Source organism: Pristiophorus japonicus, chromosome 6 (genome assembly GCF_044704955.1).
Source record: "Pristiophorus japonicus isolate sPriJap1 chromosome 6, sPriJap1.hap1, whole genome shotgun sequence".
NCBI classification, from domain to species: Eukaryota; Metazoa; Chordata; class Chondrichthyes; family Pristiophoridae; genus Pristiophorus; species Pristiophorus japonicus.
Window position 1 is genome coordinate 210,094,005 of NC_091982.1, and position 27,410 is coordinate 210,121,414.

The 27,410-nt window shown below is 39.1% G+C and overlaps 2 protein-coding genes across 6 annotated transcripts in view; one reads left to right on the forward strand and one right to left on the reverse strand.

Moving 5' to 3' along the window:
- smc4 (structural maintenance of chromosomes 4) overlaps positions 1-19,461 on the reverse strand; it is a 73,648-nt gene extending 54,187 nt beyond the window's left edge. Inside the window, exons 1-5 of one of the 2 annotated variants that reach the window (XM_070883577.1) lie at positions 19,415-19,461; positions 18,298-18,447; positions 16,617-16,807; positions 15,981-16,172; positions 14,721-14,897 (exon numbers count right to left, since the gene is read on the reverse strand). In XM_070883577.1, the coding sequence (XP_070739678.1) occupies positions 14,721-14,897; positions 15,981-16,172; positions 16,617-16,807; positions 18,298-18,439 (702 nt within the window). In that variant the 5' untranslated portion in view covers positions 18,440-18,447; positions 19,415-19,461. The other variant, XM_070883576.1, reaches the window with a different exon arrangement.
- Positions 19,462-19,681: 220 nt separating this feature from the next.
- The window catches only part of ift80 (intraflagellar transport 80 homolog (Chlamydomonas)), a 352,701-nt gene continuing 344,972 nt past the window's right edge, over positions 19,682-27,410 (forward strand). For 2 of the 4 annotated variants that reach the window (XM_070882337.1, XM_070882338.1), the window contains exons 1-2: positions 19,682-19,769; positions 20,720-20,837. In XM_070882337.1, coding sequence (XP_070738438.1) covers positions 20,803-20,837 — 35 coding nt within the window. In that variant the 5' untranslated portion in view covers positions 19,682-19,769; positions 20,720-20,802. The remainder of the gene's footprint in view (positions 19,770-20,719; positions 20,838-27,410) is intronic. The other 2 variants (XM_070882340.1, XM_070882339.1) reach the window with 2 other exon arrangements.

Consider the following 27,410-nt stretch of genomic DNA (forward strand, 5'->3'; position numbering starts at 1 on the left):
ATGTTCTCATTATCTCCTCCTTGAATACCTCTCACTTCTGTCACATTAATTTACCTTCAAGTCGTTGTTTCCAGTCCACTTTGGCTAAAATCACATCTCAGCTTCATAAAATTACTTTTCCCCAATTCAGAAATTTTATTCCTGGTCTATCTTTGTCCTTTTCCGTAACTACCCTAAATCTAACCGAATTATCACCACCACCAAAATGCTCTCCCACGGATGCCCCTTCCACCTGCCCAGCTTCATTCCCTAAAGTCCTGTCTTGTTGGGCTTGCTACGTACTGGCTAAAAAAGTTCTCCTGAATGAATTTTAAGAATTCTGCTTCCTCTATACCTTTCACACTAATTCTCTCAGTTAATATTAGGGCAGTTGAAATCCTCTGCTATTACTACCCTATTGTTTTTGCACTTCAGAAATTTGCCTACATATTTGCTCTTCTATCTCCCTCGGATTGTTTGGTGGAGTATAGTACACTCCCAGCAAATGTGATTGCCCCTTTTTTGTTGTTTCAGTTCAACCCATACGGCCTCATTTGATGATCCTTCTAACATCATCCCTCCTCACATTTCGTTACTCCCTATTTTAATTTCTCCTGTCTCGGCCTCTACGGGACCAATGCTTCCTTTTGCTACTCTCTTCCTCTTTACATACTTGCAGAAACTCTTACAATCTGTTTTTATATTTCTTGCTAATTTACTCGCATTCTATTTTCTCCCTTTTAATAATTGTTTTGGTCATCCTTTGCTGGTTTCGAAAGCTCTCCCAATCCTCAGGCTTACTACCATTCTTCGCAACATTATAAGCCTCTTTTAATCTAATACTATCCTTAACTTCATTAGTTAGTCACGATGGATCACTTTTTTCATGGCATTTTTATTCTATTCCACTTCTGAATGGAATGTATATTCGCACAAGCATAAAGGGTCCATCAAACCTCAAACCTATTTCCACAGCATAACTAGTTACTTGGCACCTTTTTATGCTCCAATAAACTAAGAGTTTTAAGAATTTATTTGCTACAAATAATGTACAAATCGAGGCAAGCACATGTATTCTCCTATCAATTTGGTTATTTGATGATTTGCACTGTTTTATGCACAACCTTTGTTGCTTCGGGCACATATCCCAGCAAAACAAAAAACTGGAGTTCAATTTAGCTCACATTAATAGCAATAATAAATATATTTTTGATAGTTTTTATACACATTAGCAGCATAAGACAACTACTGATTACCACAATAAACTATGCCAAAAGAAAAAGGTAACTGCAGCCAAAATACATGGCTGTTTCTGAAAAATGGGAATCCTCTAAACACTTCTGGAAGTAGCAGAGAAGTTGAAGAGAGATTTCCAGCATGGCAATATATATCGACCAAAATGTAAAGAATGGACAAGATCTGAAGGTACTGCAACTAAATATACATCAAGTTGGTCTGTACCGATAAGCGATGATTAATACAGATAGCACACATCACAACCATGCCCAAAAGACACAGAGAGCCTCAAATTAAGTGTATTTGCCAAATATAGTGTGCAACTTAGTATAATGACTGCATGTCACACTTGCTAGATTTTAGTGATCCTGGATGCACCAAGTTGCTAATCTCTGCAAATGGTGCACTGATGTGACTTGGTACAGCAGTCCAATGAAGCAAGCTTTACTCTGACATAACACTTACTTTAAGCAAAAGACACTCCCAACATAGAACTAGCTAGCTAACCCACTGCTAAAGATAATTCCAGTTCACCAATCGGTGTTTGAATTAATAAATTCCTGCTGGGGGCGCTGTACTGAATGATGACTTCTAATAGCCTAACATCGCCATCAGCAGGTACATTTCAACATCCCAGCACTGTGTACACATTAAGGCTCCAAACTGTATTTGACACAAGATATTTCTCTAATGTCTAGCTAATGCAAATTTATCATTTTACCCATGCAATTGAGTTTCAAAGCAAAATTTTTGATTTAATCGTTTTTTGCGACCAGTTATATTAATTAGAGAATAAGCTGCAATGTTTTCACTGGAGTTTTTTCTTTTCAAGTAAGCTTCAGCAGAATAATTTTTGTTGTTATTCAAATTCACAATTCTCCACAAAGGGATATTTTGCAACTGCTAATTTTCCTTAGCAAGATGGAAAGGGGACACAAACAGATGAAACACACACAGGGATTACTAAAATACATCATTTGCATCAGGATAGCAAATATTCTAAAGGGAACCATGGGACAATCTCGCGAGAATGAAAATTAAATTTAATGGGACACAAAGGAAGTACTGAAAGAAAACACCAAAATTAAAGTGGAGATTTCAGCTAAGTTAGTTGCCATTGATATTTACAGCAGTAAATACTATAGAACCAATGGCAACCTGTTCAATCTTTGCCGTCTCCAGGCTAGATCCAAGGTCATCCCATCTTCGGTCATCGAACTACAGTACGCAGATGACGCTTGCATCTGCGCACTCAGAGGCCGAACTCCAAGCCATCATCGTCAACACCTTCACCGAGGTGTGCGAAAGCATAGACCTTATGCAAAACATTCGTAAGACAAAGGTCCGCCACCAACCTGACCCCGCCACACAGCACTGCCCCACAGTCATCAAAAATTGACCTTTGACAATGTGGACCATTTTCCATACATCGGGAGCCTACTATCAGCAAGGGAAGATATCAATGACGAGGTCCAACACTGCCTCTGTGTGCCAGCACAGCCTTCAGTCTGAGGAAGAGTGTTTGAAGACCAGTACCTCAAATCTGGCACCAAACTTATGATCTACAGGGCAGTAGTGACACCCGCCCTATTATATGGCTGAGACGTGGACTATATACAGCAGACATCTCAAAGCGTTGAAGTACCACCAACGCTGCCCTCCGCAAGATCCCGCAAATCCACGGAGAGGATAGACGTACCAACGTCAGTGTTCTCGCTCAGGCCAACATCCCCAGCATCAAAGCACTGACCAAGCTCGACCAGCTCCGTTGGGCAGGCCACATCGTCCACATGCCCGATACGGGACTCCCTAAGCAAGCGCTCTACTTGGAACTCCTACACGGCGAGTGAGCCTCAGGTGGGCAGAGGAAATGTTTCAAGGACACCCTCAAAGCCTCCTTGATAAAATGCAACATCCCCACCGGCACCTGGGAATCCCTGGCCCAAGACCGCCTAAAATGGAGGAAGAGCATCCAGCAGGGCACTGAGCACCTTGAGTCTTGTCGCCAAGAGCATGCAGAAATCAAGCATCGATAGCAGAAGGAGCGTGTGACAAACCCCACCCACCCTTTCCTTTAACCACTGTCTGCCTCACCTGTGACAGAGACTGTAATTCTCACATTGGACTGTACAGCCACCTGAGAACTCACTTTTAGAGTGGAAGTCTTCCTCGATTCAGAGGGACTGCTTATGATTACAGTAGTACTGTGGGGGGGGTGGGGGGCTGCTGCTGAGGACAACATCTCCAGAATATTGCTGACACCTTTAGAATGAGGCAAAGCCTTCCCCTGATATAAAGTCAATAGTCAAAAAGGCAAATTTTCAATTGGAAGGGCTAATAAGAGGATGACATAGGACATACAGCTTAGAAACAGGCCATTCGGCCCAACCAGTCCATGCTGGCATTTATGCTCCACTCGAGCGTCCTCCAGTCTTTCCTCAGCGGAACCCTTTATTCCCTTCTCCCTCATATGCTCATCTAGCCTCCCATGCAATGCATCTATACGATTCACTTCAACCACTCCCTGTGGTATCGTGTTCCACATTCTCTCCACTCTCTGGGTAAGACAGATCCTTCTGAATTCCCCCTTTGATTTGCGCAAATCAGTACAAACATCATGTATGGCACATACTTGGTTAAGTATTTTGTTCGTGGAAAAGGCAAGACAGTTTGTACAATAGTAATCGTACTATCATAGATCTCTGGTACCCTGCTCATTGTCTCCTTAGTATGTTAGCATAGCTCCAATCACAACTCCCCCCCCCCCCCCCCCCTCTCCTCTCTATAGCGTAGCCAATTTTCAGCCCAGCTCAGAAGTTTACTTCCATGCTTTTCTACCTTGTGGACTAATCACTTGTGTAGTATATCAAAAGCCTTGATGAAACCTAAATATCTCCACAGAATTCCTGTTGGCCTGGGTCTATCATTTCCTCAAAGAGCTCCAGTAAATTTGTTGGACAAAACTCTCAAAATCAATGCAGACTCCTTCATCCAAAATCACATCTAGATGTAACATTATTCTCTTTCAGAATGTCTTGTAATATTTTATCCCCACTAGGTGTTACGTTTACTGGCCGATAGCTCCCCCATGGTATCTTATAGATTGGTATTACGATAGCTATTTTTAAATCCTCAAATGTCACTACTATTTCTAATAATTACCTAAACATAATGGCAAAATATAAGTGATTTTACCAGCCACTTCAGGTACCCTTATACGAAGTCTATCTGGGACTGGTGTCTTGTCTTCCTTTACCTTCTTTAGCCTGTCAGTGACTGACGTATCTGAAATTTATTTTAATACTTCCTTCCCCCCAACCTCAGAAATTAATTTCCATGCTTGGGAGATTGCCCATGGTCAAATAATTCATTTTAGTATAGCTGCTATCCCTTGGCCACTTCATTTTGCTACTTTTGTTCTGTCTCGGGTCCATTGCGACATTGAAACAAACTATAATTGAATTGGGTATGACAAGTCACAAGCACACTACAGCCAGTTAGCCATCAGAGGTTTGTAGCAGTATTCATGAAAAATGAACATGGCTCAGTGTGGAAGGTAGATCCTTGAATTAGTGTATGTTTTCACAAGAAACTTTGCTAATTCAATATAAATTTCTAATTTCAAATTATTACTTTGTATGTACATTAAATCTAAAAGAAATAGGATTGGAAGATATGAATCAAGCAGGTATTTTGTTAAGTTTTAAAGTAAGAGATAAAAGTAGTAGGAAATAAGAAAAAACATTGTCCTTTTCTAAATATAGTCAAAATTATGCATGCCACATAGTTTCTGTTTGGCAGCAGTCGCGTCCTATGAACTGGATGCGGTCTGCGCATGTGCGCTGCCAGTTTGTCACGGGAGATGGTTTGTTAATTTTTTTTTTTTTTTTTTAAAACCAGGAAGGGAGAGGGCTGGGGAAAAAGCCGGGAGGGGAGAGGACTGGGTAAAAAGCCGGGAAGGAGGCAGGCTCGTTTTTAAAAGACATTATGCTTTCGGTTGTTGGCACAGTACGCTTCTACACAGCTTCCGGTTTGTTGGCAGCTGTCACTCCGTTTCGGCTACAAGTAACATTTCCCATCATTCTTCAACGTCACAATTAAAATTATACTGAATATCTCCCAGCTCCAAGATGGATTGCACTGAGTTACCCAAGGCCTGTAAAAAAACAAGGCCTCTCACCCGATGCAAGAATCAAAGTAACTTTTCCCTACTCACCTTTCAGAAAAATGTTATAGCTGTGTTCCACATGTGTCTCAGAAGGTGACTTTAAAAGTATTCATTGCACTTTTATGAAGATAACCTCCCTGCTCTTGTATTCTATGCCTCAGCTAATAAAGGCAAGTATTCCGTATGCCTTCTTAATCACCTTATCTACTTGGCCTGCTACCTTCAGGGATCTGTGGACATGGACTCCAAGGTCCCTTTGTTCCTCTACACTTTTCAGTGTCATACCATTTAATGTGTATTGCCTTGCCTTTCACAACCCTTTCACTCAAAGGGTTGGGAATTTTTAAATTCTCTACCCTAGAGAACTGTGGGTGCTCAGTCGTTGAGAAGGTTCAAGACAGAAATGGATAGATTTTTGGATACTAAGGGAATCGAGGGATATGGGGATAGTGCGGGAAGGTGAAGCTGAGGTAGAAGATCGGCCATGATCTTATTGAATGGCGGAGCAGACTTGAAGGGCCAAATAGCCTACTCCTGCACCTTTTTTTTTAAAAAAAGCACAGAAACGGTATGAAAAACATGATAGTCAAACACTGATCATATTGAATTGTTGGACAAAGGTATGCCGTCCATAAACCTACACAGGCTCAATATTATAGCTTTTCTCATCTTGAATGCTCTTGATTTATTCTTTCATGATGCCAACAATTTTCCTATTATAGATATCAAGCTAACATATCTATCACCCAGGAGCACGTTTTGGCTTGTTATTCAAAAAATTAACGTTCGGTATTTTCCCATACTCTGATACTACTACTATATTTACTGAGCTCCGAAAGTTTCCAGCACAGAACTCCCTACCTCGGTCTTAATTTTCTCAAGTATTTTGTTATGAGAATTTACTACTGAAACGGGACCAAAAGTACAGATAAATCAGGATAAGAGGGTTTAACTTGCCTTCTATGCTCCAAAAAGCTTGGGATATTAGCGTTCAAGATGCCAAGTTCCTTCCAAGGCAAACATTTGAGCTTGGTGACCTCTTCACCAATAAATCAGCCAACCAATAAAACACCAGGCTGAGGAAATAGGAAGTGCATGTAGCACAGGAGTTGATGAGTAGCATGGGCCAGCTTCACTTTTGAGCTGGACTAGAGTCCAATTGACAAGCAATTATTGCAATCACTGATTAGCACAGAAGAGTGTTCAACTACCAGTGCTTTAATTATAGAAATTTACAGCACAGAAGGAGACAAGTGTGTCTGTGCCGGCCGACAAAGAGCTATCCAGCCGAATCCCACTTTCCAGTTCTTGGTCCGTAGCCTCGTAGGTTGCAGCACTTCAAGTGCACATCCAAGTACCTGTACTTTTTAATGTGGTGAGGGTTTCGGCCTTTACCACACTTTCAGGCAGTGAGTTCCAGCCCCCCCTACCACCCTCAGTGAAACAGATTCCCTTCAAATCCTCCTAACAAATTACTTTAAATCTATGCTCCCTAGTTATTGACCCCTCTGCTAAGAGAAATAGGTCGTTCCTATCCACTCTATCTCGGTTTTATACACCTCAATTAGGTCCCCCTTCAGCCTCCTCTGTTCCAAAGAAAACAACCCCAGCCTATCCAAATTAACTGAAGATGGATTGTTTTCTGAAGGAGAATTATTTTAGACCTCCATCAAAGCTGTGCTTAATACCAAGACTTCTGTTCTCTATGTAATATCTCCAAGTTTGCAGATGACACTAAACTGGGTGGCGGTGTGAGCTGTGAGGAGGACGCTAAGAGGCTGCAGGGTGACTTGGACAGGTTAGGCGAGTGGGCAAATGCAGTATAATGTGGATAAATGTGAGGTTATCCATTTTGGGGGCAAAAACACAAAGGCAGAATATTATCTGAATGGCAGATTAGGGAAAGGGGAGGTGCAACGAGACCTGGGTGTCATGGTTCATCAGTCATTGAAAGTTGGCATGCAGGTACAGCAGACGGTGAAGGCGGCAAATGGTATGTTGGTCTTCATAGTAAGGGGATTTGAGTATAGGAGCAGGGAGGTCTTACTGCAGTTGTACAGGGCCTTAGTGAGGCCTCACCTGGAATAGTGTGTTCAGTTTTGGTCTCCTAATCTGAGGAAGGACGTTCTTGCTATTGAGGGAGTGCAGCGAAGGTTCACCAGACTGATTTCAGGGATGGCTGGACTGTCATATGAGGAGAGACTGGATCAACTGGGCCTTTATTCACCGGAGTTTAAAAGGAAGAGAGGGGATCTCATAGAAACGTATAAGATTCTGACAGGACTGGACAGGTTAGATGCGGGAAGAATGTTCCCGATGTTGGGGAAGTCCAGAACCAGGGGACATAGTCGAAGGATAAGGGGTAAGCCATTTAGGACTGAGATGAGGAGAAACTTCTTCACTCAAGAGTTGTTAACCTGTGGAATTCCCTGCCGCAGAGAGTTGTTGATGCCAGCTCATTGGATATATTCAAGAGGAAGTTAGATATGGCCCTTATGGCAAAGGGGATCAAAGGGTATGGAGAGAAAACAGGAAAGGGGTACTGAGGGAATGATCAGCCATGATCTTATTGAATGGCGGTGCAGGCTCGAAGGGCCAAATGGCCTACTCCTGCACCTATTTTCTACGTTTCTATGGGCAAGTCGATGATCCTAATCCAGCAGTCCTTTCTGAAAGCAGGTCATACAGCATCAGAAGGCAATACTCCCCAAACCTTCCCTCCACGTTGTGGCCATTTCAGCTTAGAAGACAAAAGGATGGAATGAAATTCACCGTCTAGCCCAACAAATCAGTTTACAAGTAGCTTTAGCTGGGTCACAGTTAGTGCATTTAAACTGGTTTCTGTTAAAAGATCAAGACAAAAAGAACAGCAGTTAAGTTGAGGTAAACACAGTTGGCAATATCACACTAATTAAGTCAAAGTTGGCTAGGATTTGCTGAAGTTGTTTACATCCAAGTTCCCTTTGTCTCTGCAGTTAGGTTGCAGGCAGTAATAATGAGTAAAAAAATAGAATACTGGAAGAGTAGCCTGGACAATTTGTTGCCATTTCAACTGCAATGGCAGAAAGATAGCATGGCGCATTCCCCACCAATTTGCAAAAGGCAGCATCATGATTTGAACTAAATTTAGGAGCTGGCTAACATTTGTTCTTTTGGACCCACCCCCTTTTTTTAAATAAACGTTTTTTTTTAATAAATGAAATGGGCAAAATGTTTACTTGTATACATTTGGCACATTACTAGCTTAGGCGCAATAAATCTTCAGTAAAATCAAAGGGCATTCCACTAGACTATCACAGCAGGTACCTATCTACTGAAATCTTCACTTCTGTACTCTTCAAATTGAAGCACCCGAACCCTCCTGTATATCTCCTATTCAGTTCCTCTATAACGATTTATTATCTATATACTTGCTATCCATCACTCTATTTTTCATATTCTTGAGAAACAGCACCAATGCATCAACACAGAAGCCATTTTACAGGGCTCAGAAAGTAATCAGATGCATCTCATCTCAGCACCATGTCGTCGATGACATCAAACACGAGATCATGTCTACCGTAATCCTGTAGATTGTGTGCGGCTGGTGGATATGGAATCTAGTGGCATGGGTGGGGAAGAAAGAGAAATATGATCAAGCAAACTGCTCTATCCTGGAGTCTCGTGTGTTGTGGTATCATCCATCCAGGTGAATAAGGAGTATTACATCGCACTTGTGAATGACTTGAGCGTTGTATATTTTGGAATGGCATTGAGGAGCAGATGGCACGTTGAATAAAAATTGAGCTGATTTCTGATCTTGATTTTGGGAAGGAGAGAGAGCATACGAGAGACTGAGCCCAAGTTGAGTTGCTGATATTGATCAAATTGGTGGCAGGGGGAAACATCGAGTTTGGATCACAAAAATATGGCCAACTATGGGTGTTTGGTGTCACTTGTAGCAAGCAGATCGACCATCTTCCGTCTCGTTTCTATCTGAACCAGCTAGTGATGTATAACAAAAATGAGTAGAGGACAACCAACTGAAAAATTTCAAAACATAATTGTTAATCTTTGTCGATGCAATTACTTTGATATTAATTTTAAGATGTGACTTAAGGAACTATTGAAACTGACAGCACAAGAAGGAAGCCATTCAACCAAACACGTCTGTGCTGACTATTTGCTAGAGCAATCCAAATGTATCCCACTGCTCTCTCTCTGTAGCCATGTATCTTCTCCGATTTCAAATATTTATCCACTGAATACTATGCACAGTTCTAGTCTCCATATTACAAAAAGGATATATAAAAAGGCACTGGAGAAGGTGTAACAAGATTTACAAGGATGATACCAAAACATCGGTAAAGACTGAACAGGCTGGGGCTCTTCTCTCTAGAAAAGGTAAGGCTAAGAGACCTAAAAGGTCTTTAAAAAGGCTTTTGATAGGGTAGACGTAGAGAAGCAGTTTCCACTTGTGTGCGCGGATGTTGAGCAAAATACAAGCCTGAGGGGATATCGACAAGTTTCTCTCCAAATTTTCTCCTCCCACTTTCACTCTCCAGTCCCCTTACAACAGCAACCCCCCGATGCATTTCTAATAACCCTGAACCACATTTGACGACAAGGTTTCTGGTGATTAAAAAAAAAAGACCCTGCATTTCCTATTTTCTTTATTTGTAAATATGACCCCTTGTGCTTAATCTGAACATGGCAGAAAAGTTTACTTGTCCAATTTGTCCAAACATCGATAATTCTGAACGTTCTATCATATTTCCTCAATTTTCTCTTTTCCAAGAGTTAAAAGACACAGGGCAATCAATCTTTCCTCAAGTCATTCCCTCAAGCTCTGGAATTAGCACTTTTCTGTACTATCTCCAATAACTGAACATATACTTTGAAATGGGCATACCAAAACTGCATGCAATACTATAGAGAAAGTCACACCAAGGTCAAATATAGTTATAAAATGAATTCTCTGGACTTATGTTATACCTCTTGCCATGCATCAACATTGTGCTGATGTAGTGACCAGTCCATTAAAAACCCCAAGATTTCTATCTGGCTCAGATACAAAGTCAATTTCATTTCGCACATAATGTGCATCAACTGTCTCTCTGCCCAGTGTCCTAATCTTACATTTCCCTGTATTATGCCATTTCTCTGCTCACTGAATTTGTGTATGTTGATATTAATCATTTGGTTAATCATTTCTCATTCCTCTGAATTTAGATACAATTGCTTCCTCAATCAATTATAAAAATTATAAACAGCGATCCCAACATTGAATCTTGAGGCACTCTACTGGCTGCCAACCAGTTAACTGCTCATGCACTACTAGAAGTGTTGTCTACAAACCAACCATTTGCCAATCAATTTTATTGGAATTGGGACTTGTCGTACCTGGAATTCCTTCCTTAATTACAGGTAGATAATATCCAGCCTTTCCACTATCTGTCAAGTCTGTCATCTCCTCAAAGAAATCAAATAAATTAGTCAAGGATGACATAAAAAAATAGAATATAAAGATATAGCACACAAGGCCATTTGAGCCTATGCCAGCTCTCTGCAACACTTCAGCTCGTCCAACTCTCCCGCCCTGCAATTTTCCCCCCCTTCAGGTACTCATCCAATTCCCGTTTGAAAGCCACGATTGGATCTGCCTCCATTCCAGATCCTAGCCACCTGCTGCGTACATTTCTTTCCCCTCATGTCGCCTTTGGTTCGTCTGCCAATCATCCTTGCGCCAATGGGAATCGTTTCTCTATCTACTGTCTAGACCCCTCATGATTTTGAACTATCAAGTCTCCTCTCAACCTTCTCTACTCAAAGGAGAACAATCTCAGCTTCTTCAGTCCATCCACATAACCGAAGTCTCTCATCCCTAGGACCATTCTTGTAAATCTTTTCTGCAACCTCTCTAAGGCCTTTACATCCTTCCAAAACTGCAGTGCCCAAAATTGGACAATACTCCAATTGAGGCTAAATGTTTTATAAAAGGTTCATCGTAACTTCCTTCCTTCTGTAATCTATGCCTCTATTTATGAAGCCCAAGATCCCGTATGCTTTAACTGCTTTCTCAACCTGCCCGGCCACCTTCAACAATTTGCGCACATATACCCTCAAGGTCTCGGTGTTCATGTACCCATTGGTTTATATTGTCTCTCCTTGTTCTTCCTACCGAAATGTATCACTTTGCACTTTGTGATAATTTCATCTGCCACGTGCCTGCCCATTCCACCAGCCTGTCTATGTCCTCTTGATGTATATCACTATCATAGAAACATAGAAAATAGGTGCAGGAGCAGGCCATTCAGCCCTTCTAGCCTGCACCGCCATTCAATGAGTTTATGGCTGAACATGAAACTTCAGTACCCCCTTCCTGCTTTCTCGCCATACCCCTTGATCCCCCGAGTAGTAAGGACTTCATCTATCCTCCTCGCTGTTCACTATACTTACAAGTTTTGTCTCATCTGCAAATTTCGAAATTGTGCGCTGTAGACCCAAGTCAAGAAAAATATATATATTATAGTACCGACTCCTGGGGAACACCACAATATACCTTCCTCCAGTTGGATAAACCACTACTGTGTTTCCTGTCACTTAGCCAATTTTGTATCCATGCTGCCACTGTCCCTTTTTATTCCACGGGCTTCAACTTTGCTGGCAAACCTATTATGTGGCACCTTATCAAACACCTTTTGGAAGTCCATGTATACCACATCAACCGCATTGCCATCATCAACCCTCTTGTTACCATATCAAGTTAATTGAACACAATTTACCGTTAACAAATTTGTGCTGGATTTCCTAAAGTAATTCACATTTGTCCAAGTGACTGTTAATTTTCTCCCAGATTATCATCATTTTGAAAAGTTTCCCCGCTGCTGAGGTGAACCTGACTGGCCAGTAGTGCTGGATTTATCCTTACATTTGCACTTCTCCAATCCCCTGGCACCATCCCCGTATCCAAGGAGGAAGATTATGGCCAGTACCTCCATAATTTCCACCTTCACTTCCTTCAGCATCCTAGGATGCATCCCATCTGGTCCTGGTGACTTATCTACTTTAAATACATCCAGCCATTCTAGTACCTCTGATCAATTTTTATCCCATCCAATATCTCAACTACTGCCTCTTTCACTATGACTTTGGCAGCATCTACTTCCTTGGTAAAGACAGATGCAAAGTACTCATTTAGTACTTTAGCCATGCCCTCTACCTCCATGCGTACTAATCGGCCCCACCCTACTGCTTAATACCAGTTTATATGCCTATGGAAAATTTTTGGATTCCCTTTTATGTTAGTATTATGACCTCCAACTTTTAAAACCATGCTGACCGTCTTGGATTAGCTTACACCCCTGAAGATGATCATGTTATATTATCCCTCATAATACTATCAAACACTTTCCCCTATAAGGCTTATAGGTCTGATTACTCCGTCTCTCTCAACACACCATCCAATTTGGAACAAGGATTTACATCACAAAATTTGATTTGACAGGAAAAAACTAGTCTTTGAGAGTGGTTTTCAGTCAGTCAGGACAATTTAGGAAGCACAACCTTATTACATCAGAGCAACAGATTACAATTTAGAAATTTGGGAGGGTGGGGTTTGACCCAGGATATATTAAGCTCGTGACAAGTCTTTAGTAATCCTAGCAAAGAATCTTATTCATTGGATAGACATAAATCATGTTTACATATCTACTTTTCATTGATAGTTAACTTATTTGATTGCACAAATATTCATCAAGTGATGCATTTGTGAAAGCACTTTATAAGTTATAAATACAACTCTTGTATTGAGAGATTAAGGAATGATTAAATATGAAAACGTATGAAATATAAAATCATAAATGCAGATTGCCACATCGGGGACAATTTTAACCTAACCTGCTCATCGGGATTGGATGCAATGCTGGTTTAAGACCCCGCCCGATTTTACTCTCCATTGAAATCAGTGGAGCATTATTGGACAGGGTTTAAAACTAGCGTTCCACCAAATCCTGTGGGTTTCCCACCCGGCAATTTAGGTTAAAATTACCCCACTGTGTCACTTTCAATCAACCTCCAGGAAGTTATAAAAATTCCTCGAGAAAATAAGTGAATGTGGACATAACTCGCAAAAAATGGTGCACTGGCAAGGTGAGGAATACTATCATTTGTAAAATGTTTTTGCTGCAACTAATGTAGTTCCTTCTTTCCTTTCAGACTTAATTTCTATTCCCAATACTAATATTTTTAGGTACAAAATGTAACATTACACATTGCTACGTTCAGTTATTATTTAGATACTAGTATGTAAAGAAAAACAGTGATATAACCAGTGGAACCAACTAGAGTACTTGAGCAAACCAGTATCATTTCTCCATGATGAAAACATTCAAAAAGAGCAAGAAAAACAGAATGAGAACACAGGAAAGAAAACTAGAACACAGCAGTCCCGTAAAATTTAAAATCTGGGCTTGCAAAATCTGCACGTGTGAACAAATTGTTTAAAATATTTGTGGTGTGGACAATATATTTCATAAATGTATTAAAATCATAAAAAATAGGTTGCTTTCTTCACCCCCAATCTATACTTGTGGTTCTTATCTGAACCAAAGTAACAATGGTAAAGGACTCTCACTGAGCAAGACCCAATTTAGTGGCTCTACTAACTAGTATTGGTGCCACTCACATTTCTGAAATACTTTCAATCTTAATACAAAATTACGATGGTCTCAACCTTAAGTTTGGTTTGGCTTTAATGTGCAGCTGCAAATACACTGGATTTTACCCTTTATATATTTCAGCAAGCAGTTTACAGGTCCTTAAAATGTAATAGTTCAAAGCTAATAAAAGTAGCATCGAAATACACTTACTAGATGAGAAGGTATTCCTTTAACACCAATTTAAGTTGTCTTTTTCTTGTGGAGCATTACATCACAAAATCATTTTTCAAATGCATTGATCTGGCAGCGATAAAACCATGTCACACTGCAGCAGCACAAGTAATATTGGCGTTTTTTGGCTTGATTATCACCACGCCAATATTTACGTGCTGCTAAAGTGTAACTGGCATTTTCATTAACTTGCCTACCCGAAGTTTTCTCGATTATGTAAGAAATGTGGATAAGTAAAGCAGTTCATTGAATAGGAAACAATTTTCCTTCTGATTTAGCCTTAAAGCACTAAAGCAGCAAATAATGGTTTGAGTTATGAAAGCAGCCCTGCAAACCATGATGTGCTGCTACAACAATTTAAGGCAACAGGAAAAACTCTTCTGGTTCATTTCTTCCACACATGTTTTTTTCCCTAAAATACTTCCAGTGAAATTAAATACAGTTCAAGGTAATCTTAAGAGACCTACCTGAAGAATCAAAAATCTGTTATGATCCAGATCAATTCCATGGCTGCGAAGCAACATTCCTACATCTTTGAATGTTGATTTCTTTCCATTGATATGGTAAACTGAAGAATTGTCCTTGTAGGCAGTTCTTGAAACGTAGAACTTGCTATTTGGAATAACTTCAAAATCATCACCCTCCTTTCATTAAAAGGATTTTTGAAAAATTGTTTAATAACTCAAAGCTGCAGCACAGTAATTTAAACAATTACGCTTTTAGGTAGCTTATCGTAAAAACAAAACCCATTTCTTCTAATCACAAGTTTTTTTAAAAAAAGATCTCACCGACTTTTTTTTTAAAAAACATCTTTACACGGATTAAATTTATTAAAAAAGTTAAACAATCAAACAAAAATTACAGCAAGTCTACAATGTGACGAGAATAGAGTAATTTCTAGTTAACAAATTTTTAAATAAAATTAAAAATTGAAGTTTACCACAGTACAACTGATCACGATTTTAAACTCGCTTCTCAGCACATTGCACAATACCCAACATCAATGTATTGCATTTTATATATTTAAATACAGACTCCTCCAAAAAATAATTTCTTATTCAGTAAGGGAAAAAAGTGCCTATACCGCCTTCTCTACTCCAGTTACTGGACTCGAAAGACATCAAATCACTGATCGTGCAGTCAAATAATTAGTTTGAGGTTATACAAAATTTCCTTTAAACAATTAGTTTGTGGTTATACAAACTTGCCTTAAAAAAAAAATTTTTTGGCAAGAAAGTTTCACCATTGTTTCCTTCTAAATTTTCTTCCAGTGTATCTTCCATTGATTCTATTTTACACACAAAACATTAGAACATGAATAACTGGTTTATTTACTACCACATTTCAGTGCAGCATTTTGTAGACATTTACTATATTTAACAAATGAACATTTATAAAACGTTATTGGGCTACACTGACATATTTCACTTATTAAGCCCATCTAAAACAGAAAAACAAAGCCTGTTTCTAAAAAGGAGTACGGATTCTATAGTTTACTTACTGGCTTAAAAAGCCAACACAATTTCTTACTTACAATTTTTACTTCCTCACATTCAATATAACCAAAGCAGCAGGAAGTAAAGGAAAAAAGTGAACTAATCAATCATTTTAAAATTGTATCGGTGGTCAAGGTATTTGATCTGCATAAATTAGAACGTGTAACATTGAAAATTATTGAAAGTGAACAATTTATAGTTTTTCTCAAAAAAAGCATTTAGTATAATTACCTTATCAATGATTTTTTGAAAGTGAACTTCCACAGTACAGCTCTGAATGTCTTTGTGCTCATCAGAATTGTGAATGAGTACAGACAATTTTTTGGAGCGAATCTTTTGGGCCCGGTACCCAAAAACAAACAGCATTGAGTCAATCACATTTGATTTCCCACTCCCATTTGGTCCAATAATACAAGAAAACCTCTGTACAAAAAAAAGGAAAAAAAAATCTTGTTTACAGAACACTGTAGATGTTTTAAAAATATTTTTTCTGGCCATTATTAATGTTATGCACTGAAGATGTAGTCAGCATAAAGTGTGACGTGTAATACTCCCAGCTGTTCATTTACACTAACAGCTCCAAACAGTTTCCTTAATTTTCAGCAGGATTTTAAAAAATTCTTAAAGTCACTGCATTTTTGTAAAAGTAAACTCACTTTAGTGTTAAGACAACACAAACACAAACATTAAATCTCAAATTCATGTCAATTCTAAATTTAGAGGAACTGACCAAGCACTTTTCAGTTTCACATCTCCACCCAAAATGTTTCAAAACCTATAACATTTCTCAGCCACAAGTAAAAAATTAAGCACAGTGTATTTCTTAAAATGAAGTGAGGTAACAGTACATTTTTTGAAATGTTTTACCTTGTGAAAAGGACCCAAAATTTGTTCGCGTGCATAGGATTTGAAATTTTGGTTCAGTATATGAGTTATCATGAGACGAGGAGCTCCAGGTTCATTGGTCATTGCTGGGGGTGGAGGAGGAGATATGCCAGCTAAAATTTCTTCCAAGCTTCGATTATCTATTGTTTCAACTGGTGATTCTGAGACAGCATCTAAACAGAAACAAAACAAATGAAACACCATTCTACCAAGGAAAAGGGATGGAGAACAGTGGAATGCTCCACATAGCAGCTTTGTACCACATTCTTTTAGAAGTCACCGCTTCAGTTTCTTAAATATCTTCAAGTTGAATTTTTCCTTATGAAAACACAATCACATCAGATACAATTGTCATACTGTTAATACATTAAAATCTGGAAAGCATAGGTATTCAACTTCAAAATTGTACAATTAAAGATCTATTTCTTCAAAAACGGTCAACATCAAAAGTAATTTTCCATCAGGCAGGCATTTATATTTTTCTTAAAAATAACTCACTTCACTTTTGTTGAAAATAAATCAATATTCATAACCATGGGCAATAGAAAGATGCATTTTTTTTTAAAAAAAGATCAAATTTTAAATCTCAATAAACCAAGTAAATGTATATTCAAAATCCACTGTGTGTGTTGGGAGGGAGGGGGGATTGCTACAGTCGGATATTTTACATATACAATAAAGTTCATATTGATGCTCTGTTAAACACATTGCCACAGGACACATTACAGGAACTTTTCTTGCATTCATGCAAAAACCCAACCAACATAAAAATACTGTACGGCAATAATGGTTAGTAAGTATTCAACTTGCACCAAGTTTAATGCTGTTATTGAATCTTGTACGATTGCCAAATACTTGATTTTTGAGTTACTGCAGCAACGATCTGTAAAAATGCATTTTAACCAATTTCTGACATTGAAACAAATGTTTTAATACGAAAATAATTTTGCACATACATTTCTCTTCCTTTTAATTCTGAGTTAAAATTTCTACTTCATTAGCCCCCGAACGTAGTTTTGTATTCCAGACTACAGAAACTCAACCCCTCCCCCACAATTCATGTACTGTACAAAACGCGCAAAGGGGGGAAAAAAGGAACACAATGAAAAGAAAACTCAAACCCCATTGCTCATCGGCGTAAAGGGCAAAAAAATCTGTCAAGCAAAAAAGTCACCATTACACGATTAAAAAGGAGCACAAACAAATTCCTTTTAGGATAAACTCTGGCTATTACAACGCACACACACGTCCATGCTGAAAACCGTCATAAAATCTACAGTTCAAACTTTCCAGGAACAAGTAATCTGTTGCAATTGTCAATGAAGCTATGGAGTTTAAATACTATCTTGACACAAACAGAAGTTAACGTTGGTTGCTTTCCTCACTCTACAAAATGAAACTGCACCCGTTAGTTCTAAGTAAAATAAAGAACATTTACAACACGGTACCAAACTACTTCAAAGGAAAGGAAATGGAATCGGCAACCTGTTTAACCATCATTTAGGCGGCTAAATCCAATTTCAAAACGAATTACAAGACGATAGTAATCGCAAATTAAATTGATTCAAAAAAGTACAAGAAATGAACAACAACTCATTTTCAACAGTACGAGTCTTAAATACAAGTAACATTAACCATACACGAAGGAATTAAGTAAGTTTACCTCTCCTAGTTTCATCTCCATTTGGTGCGGTTGCCTTTTGTTGGATATCCATTTCGTTGTCAGACTCATCCAGGGGCTCAGCTCCCCTCGGACCCAGTTTTGCGCTTTGCTTTGCAGTGGAAGACTTCAGTTTGGCAGGCATGGTTCAACCTACATCAGGAATTGTTAAAACAAAAAAAAAAGACATAATGCAAAACAAGTCATAATGCCATACAATTCCTTACCCTCCCAAAAACCAAACCCACTTCTACAGACATGGCTAAGATATAAAGTGAAAGTTTTTTTTGTTCAAAAAAAAAATTCAGCTTCTGAAAATAACCACTACTAATTCCAAATTTACCGCAATCCTACTCACAGATTAGGAAAAGTTACTGTACTTTGCTGTAATCCAATGCCACATCATGACGTTACAAAAGCAGGGTCTAAAAAGTCAACCTCACAGTTTGCACAAAGGACAAAACTCACCAGAAAGAGCACATCATTTACTCAAAACCGACTTAACGTTTAACAATTTTTGATCAAATGCAAAAAAAAATCTGTACCTAACGACGTATATTTCAGCCGGTCTACGTCACTCTAAGCTTAAATAGGCGCCCAGATAGTCTTTAAAAATCTAAATTTGACATGGTTCTTGCCCAATATTAGTCTTTCGGTTGAAAACAACCGGTTTAAATTTACAGAGTGCACCAACGACGAAAATATCTGAAAGTTTCATTGCGGAGGGAAAAAAAAAATCAGAAAAATATAATAACTGCTCCAAAATGAAAAATAATTAAAATTCTGACTTGGATAATAATCGTAGTTTATTTAACGAGTTGGACGACGGTAACATAGCTCAAAGTTTAATTTAATGCAATAAACCGAATTGGAAAAAAAATGTAGTTAGGAACCACTTCCCTGAAACAACATGTTTACAAATTTGTCATGCATCTCATCCCGCTAAAAAAAGATTTCATTTCCACTACATAAATACCTTTGAAATCAATCCAAATCCCGATTTTCCAACGCAAAATGATTACTATTTTTTTTGAAATTTTTTACGAATATTTTTGGGTCACTTTCACACACGGAAAATAAAAAATAAAGGAATAAATTCAAGAAAAATTCGAGCGCTCACCTCCGTCCCAGTCGAAAATGGCGCCGAAAACTAAACTTGACTGAAATTCGTTGAGGGACAAAGGATTGTGGGTAAGCCGGTTTGAAAAAATGGGGCCAATGCCAATTTTTAAAATATTAAAACTAAAATTTAATATCGCGGCACAACTATTTACTTTAAAGAATTTCCAGCAAACTGGTGTGGATCAAATAAAAAAAAATAGCTCATTTGTTTTCTGTTGCGGTTGCTGTGTCGGTTGCCAAGAAGCAGCGCGCGGCGATACCGCGAGGAAACGCGAGATTAGTGCGCACTTGGAATTTTAATTGGGAGAAGTGTTTGAGCAAATTACAGGCGTTGTGAGCTTTTGCCTGTGGAGGTAAAGTAACAGCGTTTGATCGCGAACTCATATTATCCATCTCGTGTAGAACCCCAACCGTTGTATGTTAAATTATAATTGCGACTTATGTAAGAATAAGGCTTTAAGATTCTGGTTTGAAATGAAATGGTATCTTGCCCCATTATTGCTCCTCGGGTAAACAAGTATTGCCAGGTTGTGTGTCAGTGCATCAGGGAACCCATTCAGCTCATTCCGGCCACATGTTCAGAGCTGTTAGTATCAGAAATGTTTATGTTCACCAGAAGAAACCTATTACAAATCCATGTTAAACACATGGAGCTGTTTGTGCTTTCATGAGTGAGAAGCAGCAAAATAGGTCATAATGTCTCAACCATAATGAATTACTCGCTTCTAAATGGGTGAAATATGGCAGGATTAGTAACTTGCCCTGTGATAAAGGTACCCAAACTATAGTTTGTGAACCTAGGCAATGCAACTCAGAAAGCCAAGTGTGCTCAGTTCTATGTGTGTTTATATTAATGTTTAAATTTTGGGAGTTTGGAGAAGACTTCTTAGCCATGTTGCCTCAGAAATGCTAAATTAGAACATGAAATTTCGTAGCTGCAGCAGGCAAATTAATAAAAATATTCATTTATAAGTGGTCTAAGAGGCTTAATGATATGTACAATACCAGCTCACTAAATTAAAAAGTTTGGATGTGTTATGCCTTCATTTCAAATACACAAATTAATTTATATTGCATGTCAAATTTATATATTTGCTGTAATGTATCATGCTGGAGAAAATAATTACAATGTTGTGATATTATGTACAATTTTGATTTTTTTTTATATATGTATTGAAAATCTAATGGTAATGTGTTTAATCATAATGCTTTGACTTTGATAAATCTCAATAATTTTTAAATGAAAATGTATTAATATTCAGCAAGGATGTCCAACTGATAATTGTTTCTGTCAATCTGGCAGCCACTGAAGACATTACAGTTAGTGGGATTGACAACTGTTTTTGGAATTAATTTAATCATTGCGTCTAACTCAATTTCTAAAGAATGAGGCTGAAGACATCGCTCTTCAAAGAACCAAAACATATCCTTTTAATTAATTCATTTTTTGGTTTTGTAATAGGTATTGGGTTACAAACAAAAAAGAAATGATAGCCATCTTTTTGAATTGGAAGAATATATTGCTTTAAATTAATATCAGTAAATTATTGACTTGTGTTTGAAATCTGAGATGTAGTATGACCCGTGTGTTCCAGACTATTGTCAAAGTAGATTTATAATTTTCATCTTATGCACGTATTAGATTTTTTTAAAATGGGTTACCTTATCGAGAAAAAATAGAACAATTTGGGTTGATTCTCTTTTATTTCCATTTGATAATACTAAAATCAATAAAACACCACGATAAATTCTCTACATGAAAAGTATTCTGACCCTATCCAAATGGTCTATAACAGAGTTAAGCATATTAAGAACATAAGAAATAGAGTAGGCCATTTGGCCCCTCGAGCCTGCTTCGCCATTTAATAAGATCATGGCTGATCTGATCATGGACTCAGCTCCATTTCCCTGCTCGCTCCCCATAACCCTTTGCTCTCTTATTGCTCAAAATTCTGTCTATCTCCGCCTTAAATATATTCAATGACCCAGCTTCCACAGCTCTCTGGGGCAGAGAATTCCATAGATTTGCAACCCTCTGAGGAAAGAAATTTCTCCTCATCTCAGTTTTAAATGGGTGGCCCCTTATTCTGAGACTATGCCCCCTAGTTTTAGTTTCCACTATGATTGGAAATATCCTCTCTGCATCCACCTTGTTGAGCCCCCTCATTATCTTATATGTTTCGATAAGATCATCTTTCATTCTTCTGAACTCCAATGTGTATAGCTCCAACTTATTCAACCTATCTTCATAAGTCAACCTTCTCTGAACAGCCTCCAATGCAAGTATATCCTTTCTTAAATACAGATACCAAAACTGTACGCAGTACTCAAAGTGTGGCCTCACCAATACCCCGTACAGCTGTAGCAGAACCTCTCTGCTTTTACACTCCATCTCCCTTGCAATAAAGGCCAACATTCCATTTGCCTTCCTGATTACTTGCTGTACCTGCATACTAACGTTTTGTGTTTCATGCACAAGGACCCCCAGGTTCCTCTGTACTGCAGCACTTTGCAATTTTTCTCCATCTAATTTGCTTTTCTATTTTTTCTGCCAAAGTGGATAACCTCACATTTTCCCACATTATATTCCATCTGCCAAATGTTTGCCTGCTCAATTAGCCTGTCTATATCCCGTTGCAGATTTTTTTTGTCCTCCTCACAATTTGCTTTCCCACCCATCTTTGTATTATCAGCAAACTTGGCTACATTACACTCGGTCCCTTCATCCAAGTCATTAATATAGATTGTAAATAGTTGAGGCCCCAGCACCGATCCCTGCGGCACCCTATTAGTTACTGTTTGCCAACCAGAAAATGACCTATTTATCCCGACTCTCTTTTCTGTTAGGTAGCCAATCCTCTATCCATGCTAATATATTACCCCTAATCCTGTGAACTTTTTATCTTGTGCAGTAACCTTTTATGTGACACCTTATTGAATGCCTTCTGGAAATCCAAATACACTACATCCACAGTGCCAAATATATATGAAGTAAAAGCGTGAGGATACTATTGTGTAAACAACAGTCTTATTAATGTAATTTACATTGTTGATAATATTAGGCCATTTACTAGTCAACTTTGATATTCACCAGTCAGCTTATTAAATAGAATGTTGCTGTAACAAAACATTCATTCTGACAGCTATGACATAAATTGTCAGAGATGAGAGACTACCATTCATTCAGTTAAAGCTCACTCTAAGCATAGTAGCTGTTTTCTAATAATGGTATCTAATTGTGTTTTAAATAGCCCGAGCGGTTTTGCCTGTTATGGTAGGTTATTACACTTTTTGAGTAAAATAAAAATACCTGAAAGCTGTTCTAAATTTACTTTTTCACTAGGTTCTATTCAGCTCCTCTGGTTTCACTTTATTGACCTTCTTCTTTGAAGTAATAATCTGCATTAACTCTATATAATATGTTGACACAATCTTGAATCTGAATGCACTTGGATGTCTGCAAAACCTCACTTTCCATTGTCATGTTTTTGCCAGACTTTTGTGTCAATTGTTTATAATTATAAATTTCTGTGTCCGCACTTGTATTAGAAGCTGCCAATGTAAACTTGTTGCATTGTAATTGCACCCTGCTGTCATTGTTGGTAGTGTAACAATGACTGGGATGAAGGAATAGAGAGCTGTATATCAAAATTTGCTGACAACACTGAGCTAGATGATACTGCGATATATGTGCGCACGAGGCCTGTGCAGCAGAGCTGGTCTCCAGTCGTCTTGGTTAATCCTTGCCACTGGACCAAGACCTAGCTCCGTCAAGCCCATGTGGTGACTGCTGTGCAACGGCCACCACACATTTAAAAAAAAAAATCCACGCACAGGCATCTTCCACTCTTCAACATGTAGTTTGGGACCTGGAATATTAGGTCCTTCCTTGAAGCACCTGTGAACTCGTCCCTTTTTGGTGTGGTAGCATGTCATCCTCGTTTCGAGGGACTGCCTATCATGATGATGATGAGATAACACAGCAAGTAGTGTAGATAGGAGCAAAAAGTTGCTATGAGACATTGATAGATTAAATGAGTGGGTAAAACTGTGGCAGATGGAGTTCAACATGTGAAAGTGTGAGGTCATCCACTTTGGATTTAAGAAAGATAGATCAGAATATATTCTCAATGGCGAGAGCTAGGAACTGTGGAGGAGCAGAGAGATTTAGGGGTCCAAATACAGAAATCACTAAAATTTGGTGGACAGGTACAAAAGATAATTAAACAGGCTAATGGAATGTTAGTATTCTCAAGAGGACAGAATACAAAAGAGGGGAACTTATACTACAGTCGTATAAACATCTGGATAGACTGCATCTGGAGTAGTGCATTCAGTTCTGGGTACCACACCTCAGGAAGGATATATTGACCTTTGAGGGGTGCAGTGCAGATTCACTAGAATGATACTGGGGCTAAAAGAGTTAAATTATGAGGGCACGTTGCATTAACAAGGCTTGTATTCCCTTGAGTATAGAAGATTAAAAGGTGATCAATTGAGGTGTTTAAGATGACTTCAGGTGTGGTGCCAGAGGACTGGAGGACTGCTAATGTGGTACCTTTGTTTAAGAAGGGAGAAAGGGATAGACCAAGTAATTACAGGCCAGTCAGCCTAACTTCAGTGGTGGGAAAATTATTGGAAAAATTCCTGAAGCACAGGATAAATCTTCACTTAGAAAGACGCGGATTAATTAGGGATAGTCAGCACGGATTTGTTAAGGGAAGGTCATGTCTGACTAACTTGATTGAAATTTTTCGAGGCGGTAACCAGTAGGGTTGATGAAGGCAAAGCGTATGATGTAGTGTATGTTAATTTTAGCAAAGCTTTTGATAAGGTCCCATATGGCAGACTGGCCACGAAAGTAAAAGCGCATGGAATCCAGGACAAAGTGGCAAGTTGAATCCAAAATTGGCTCGGAGGCAGGAAGCAAAGGGTAAGGGTTGAAGGGTGTTTTTGCGATTGGAAGTATGTTTCCAGTGGGGTTCCGCAGGGCTCAGTACTAGGTCCCTTGCTTTTTGTGATATACATCAATGATCTAGACCTGAATATAAGGGGTATGATTGAGAAGTTTGCAGCTGATACTAAAATCGGATGTGTGGTTAATAATGAGGAAGAAAGCTGCGGACTGCAGGAAGATATCAATCAACTGGTCAAGTGGGCAGAACAGTGGTAAATGGAATTTAATCCAGAGAAGTGTGAGGTAATGCATTTTGGGAAGGCTAACAAGGAAAGAGAATACACATTACATGGTAGGATACTGAGAAGTGTAGAGGAACACTTTGAGTGCATGTCCACACATCCCTGAAAGTAGCAGGCCAGGTAGATAAGGTGGTTAAGAAGGCATATGGAATGCTTGCATTTATTAGCCAAGAGCAGGGTGGTTATGCTTGAACTGTATAAAACACTCGTTCGGCCACAGCTGGAGTACTGCATGCAGTTTTGGTCATTGCATTACAGGAAGGATGTGATTGCACTAGAGAGGGTTCAGAGGAGATTTACGAGGATGTTGCCGGGAGTGGAGACTAGAAACATAGAAAATAGGTGCAGGAGTAGGCCATTCGGTTCTTGGAACCTGCACCACCATTCAATATGATCATGACTGATCGTGCAACTTCAGTACCCCATTCCTGCTTTCTCTCCATACCCCTTGATCCCTTTAGCCGTAAGGGCCACACCTAACTCCCTTTCTACTCCCTAACGAACTGGCCTCAACAACTTTCTGTGATAGAGAATTCCACAGGTTCACAATTCTCTGAGTGAAGAAGTTTCTCCTCATCTCGGTCCTAAATGGCTTACCCCTTATCCTTAGTTGGGACTTCCCCAACATAGGGAACATTCTTCCTGCATCTAACCTGTCCAATCCTGTCAGAATTTTATATGTTTCTATGAGATCCCCTCTCATTCTTCTAAATTCCAGTGAACATAGTCGATCCAGTCTGTCAGTTCTGCCATCCCGGGAATCAATCTGGTGAACCTTCGCTGCACTCCCTCAATAGCAAGAATGTCCTTCCTAAGGTTAGGAGACCAAAACTGTACACAATGTTCAAGGTGTGGCCTCACCAAGGCCATGTACAACTGCAGTAAGACCTCCCTGCTCCTATACTCAAATCCTCTCGCTATGAAGTCCAACATGCCATTTGCTGTCTTCACCGCCTGCTGTACCTGTATGCCAACTTTCAATGACTGATGTACCATGATACCCAGGTCTCGTTGCACCTCCCTTTTTCCTAATCTGTCACCATTCAGATAATATTCCTTCCTGTTTTTGCCACCAAAGTGGATAACCTCACATTTATCTACATTATACTGCATTTGCCATGCATTTGCCCACTCACCTAACCTGTCCAAGTCACCCTGCAGCCTCTTAAGCATCCTCCTCACAGCTCACACTTCCACCCAGCTTATGTCATCTGCAAACTTGGAGATATTCCATTCAATTCCTTCGTCTAAATCATTAATGTATATTGTAAATATCTGGGGTCCCAGCACTAAACCTTGCGGTACCCCACTAGTCACTGCCTGCCATTCTGAAAAGGACCTGTTTATTTTATTCTTTGCTTCCTGTCTGCCAACCAGTTCCATATCCTCGTCAATACATTACCCCCAATACCATGTGCTTTAATTTTGCATACTAATCTCTTTTGTGTGGGACCTTGTCAAAAACCTTTTTGAAAGTCCAAATACACCACATCCACTGGTTCTCCCTTGTCCACGTTACATCCTCGAAAAATTCTAGAAAATTTGTCCAGCATGAAGATTTGTCAAGCTTGAATCTAAGCTCTGAGGACAGATTAGATAGGCTGGATTTGTTTTTATTGCAACAGAGGAGGCTGAGGGGAGACTTCAGTGAGGTGTATAAAACGATGAGAGGCCTAGATATAGTGGATAGAAAGGATATATTTCCTTCAGAAGAAGGGTCAACAACCAGGGGGTATAAATTTAAAATAATTAGTGGAAGGATTTGAGGGAAATTTCTTCATGCAGAGGGTTGTGGAATTTGGAACTCACTACCTGAAAGGGTGGTAGAGGCAGAAACCGTCACTACATTTAAAAAGTACTGGATATGCACCTGAAGTGTCGTAAAATGCAGGGTTACGGACCTAGAGCTGGAACGTGGGATTACGCTGGATAGCCTCTTGTTGGCCAGCATGGACATGATGGGCCGAAATGGCCTCCTTCCGTGCTGTAAACTTCTATGATTCTATGATTAAAGAATTTGATAGGGTAGAGAGAAACCATTTCCTCTGGTGAGGAGTCCAGAACAAAATTCTAAGGGGTATTGACAGGGTAGATGCTGATAGGTTGTTTCCTTGAACAGTACGTTGCAGAACTAACCAGGGAGCAGGCTATCTAAAATCTAGTACTGTGTAATGAGGCAGGATTAATAAATGATCTCGTAGTAAAAGATCCTCCATGAATGAGTGACCAAAACGGGGTTGAATTTCAAATTCAGTTGGAGGGTGAGAACGTTGGTTCTCACTGGTTTATAAGCTTACTGGTTTATTAGCTTAAATAAAGGAGACTACAAAGTTTACTGGTTTATAAGCTTAAATAAAGGAGACTACAAAGTATGATGGCAGAGTTGGCTAAAGTGAACTGGGAAAATAGATTAAAGTATGGGACGGTTGACGAGCAGTGCCAGACATTTAAGGAGATATTTCATAACTCGCAACAAAAATATATCCCAATGAGAAGGAAAGATTGTAAAAGAAGGGATAACCATCCGTGGCTAACTAAGGAAATAATGGGTGGTATCAAGTTGAAAACAAGGGCATACAATGTGGCCAAGAATAGTGGGAGGCCAGAGGATTGGGAAATTTCTAAAAGCCAACAAAGAACGACTAAAACAATAATAAGGAAACAGAAGATAGATTATGAAAGTAAACTAGCACAAAATATAAAAACAGATAGTACAGGTACATAAAAAGGAAAAGAGTAGCAAAAGTAAATGTTGGTCCCGTAGAGGATGAGACTCGGGAATTAATAATGGAGAA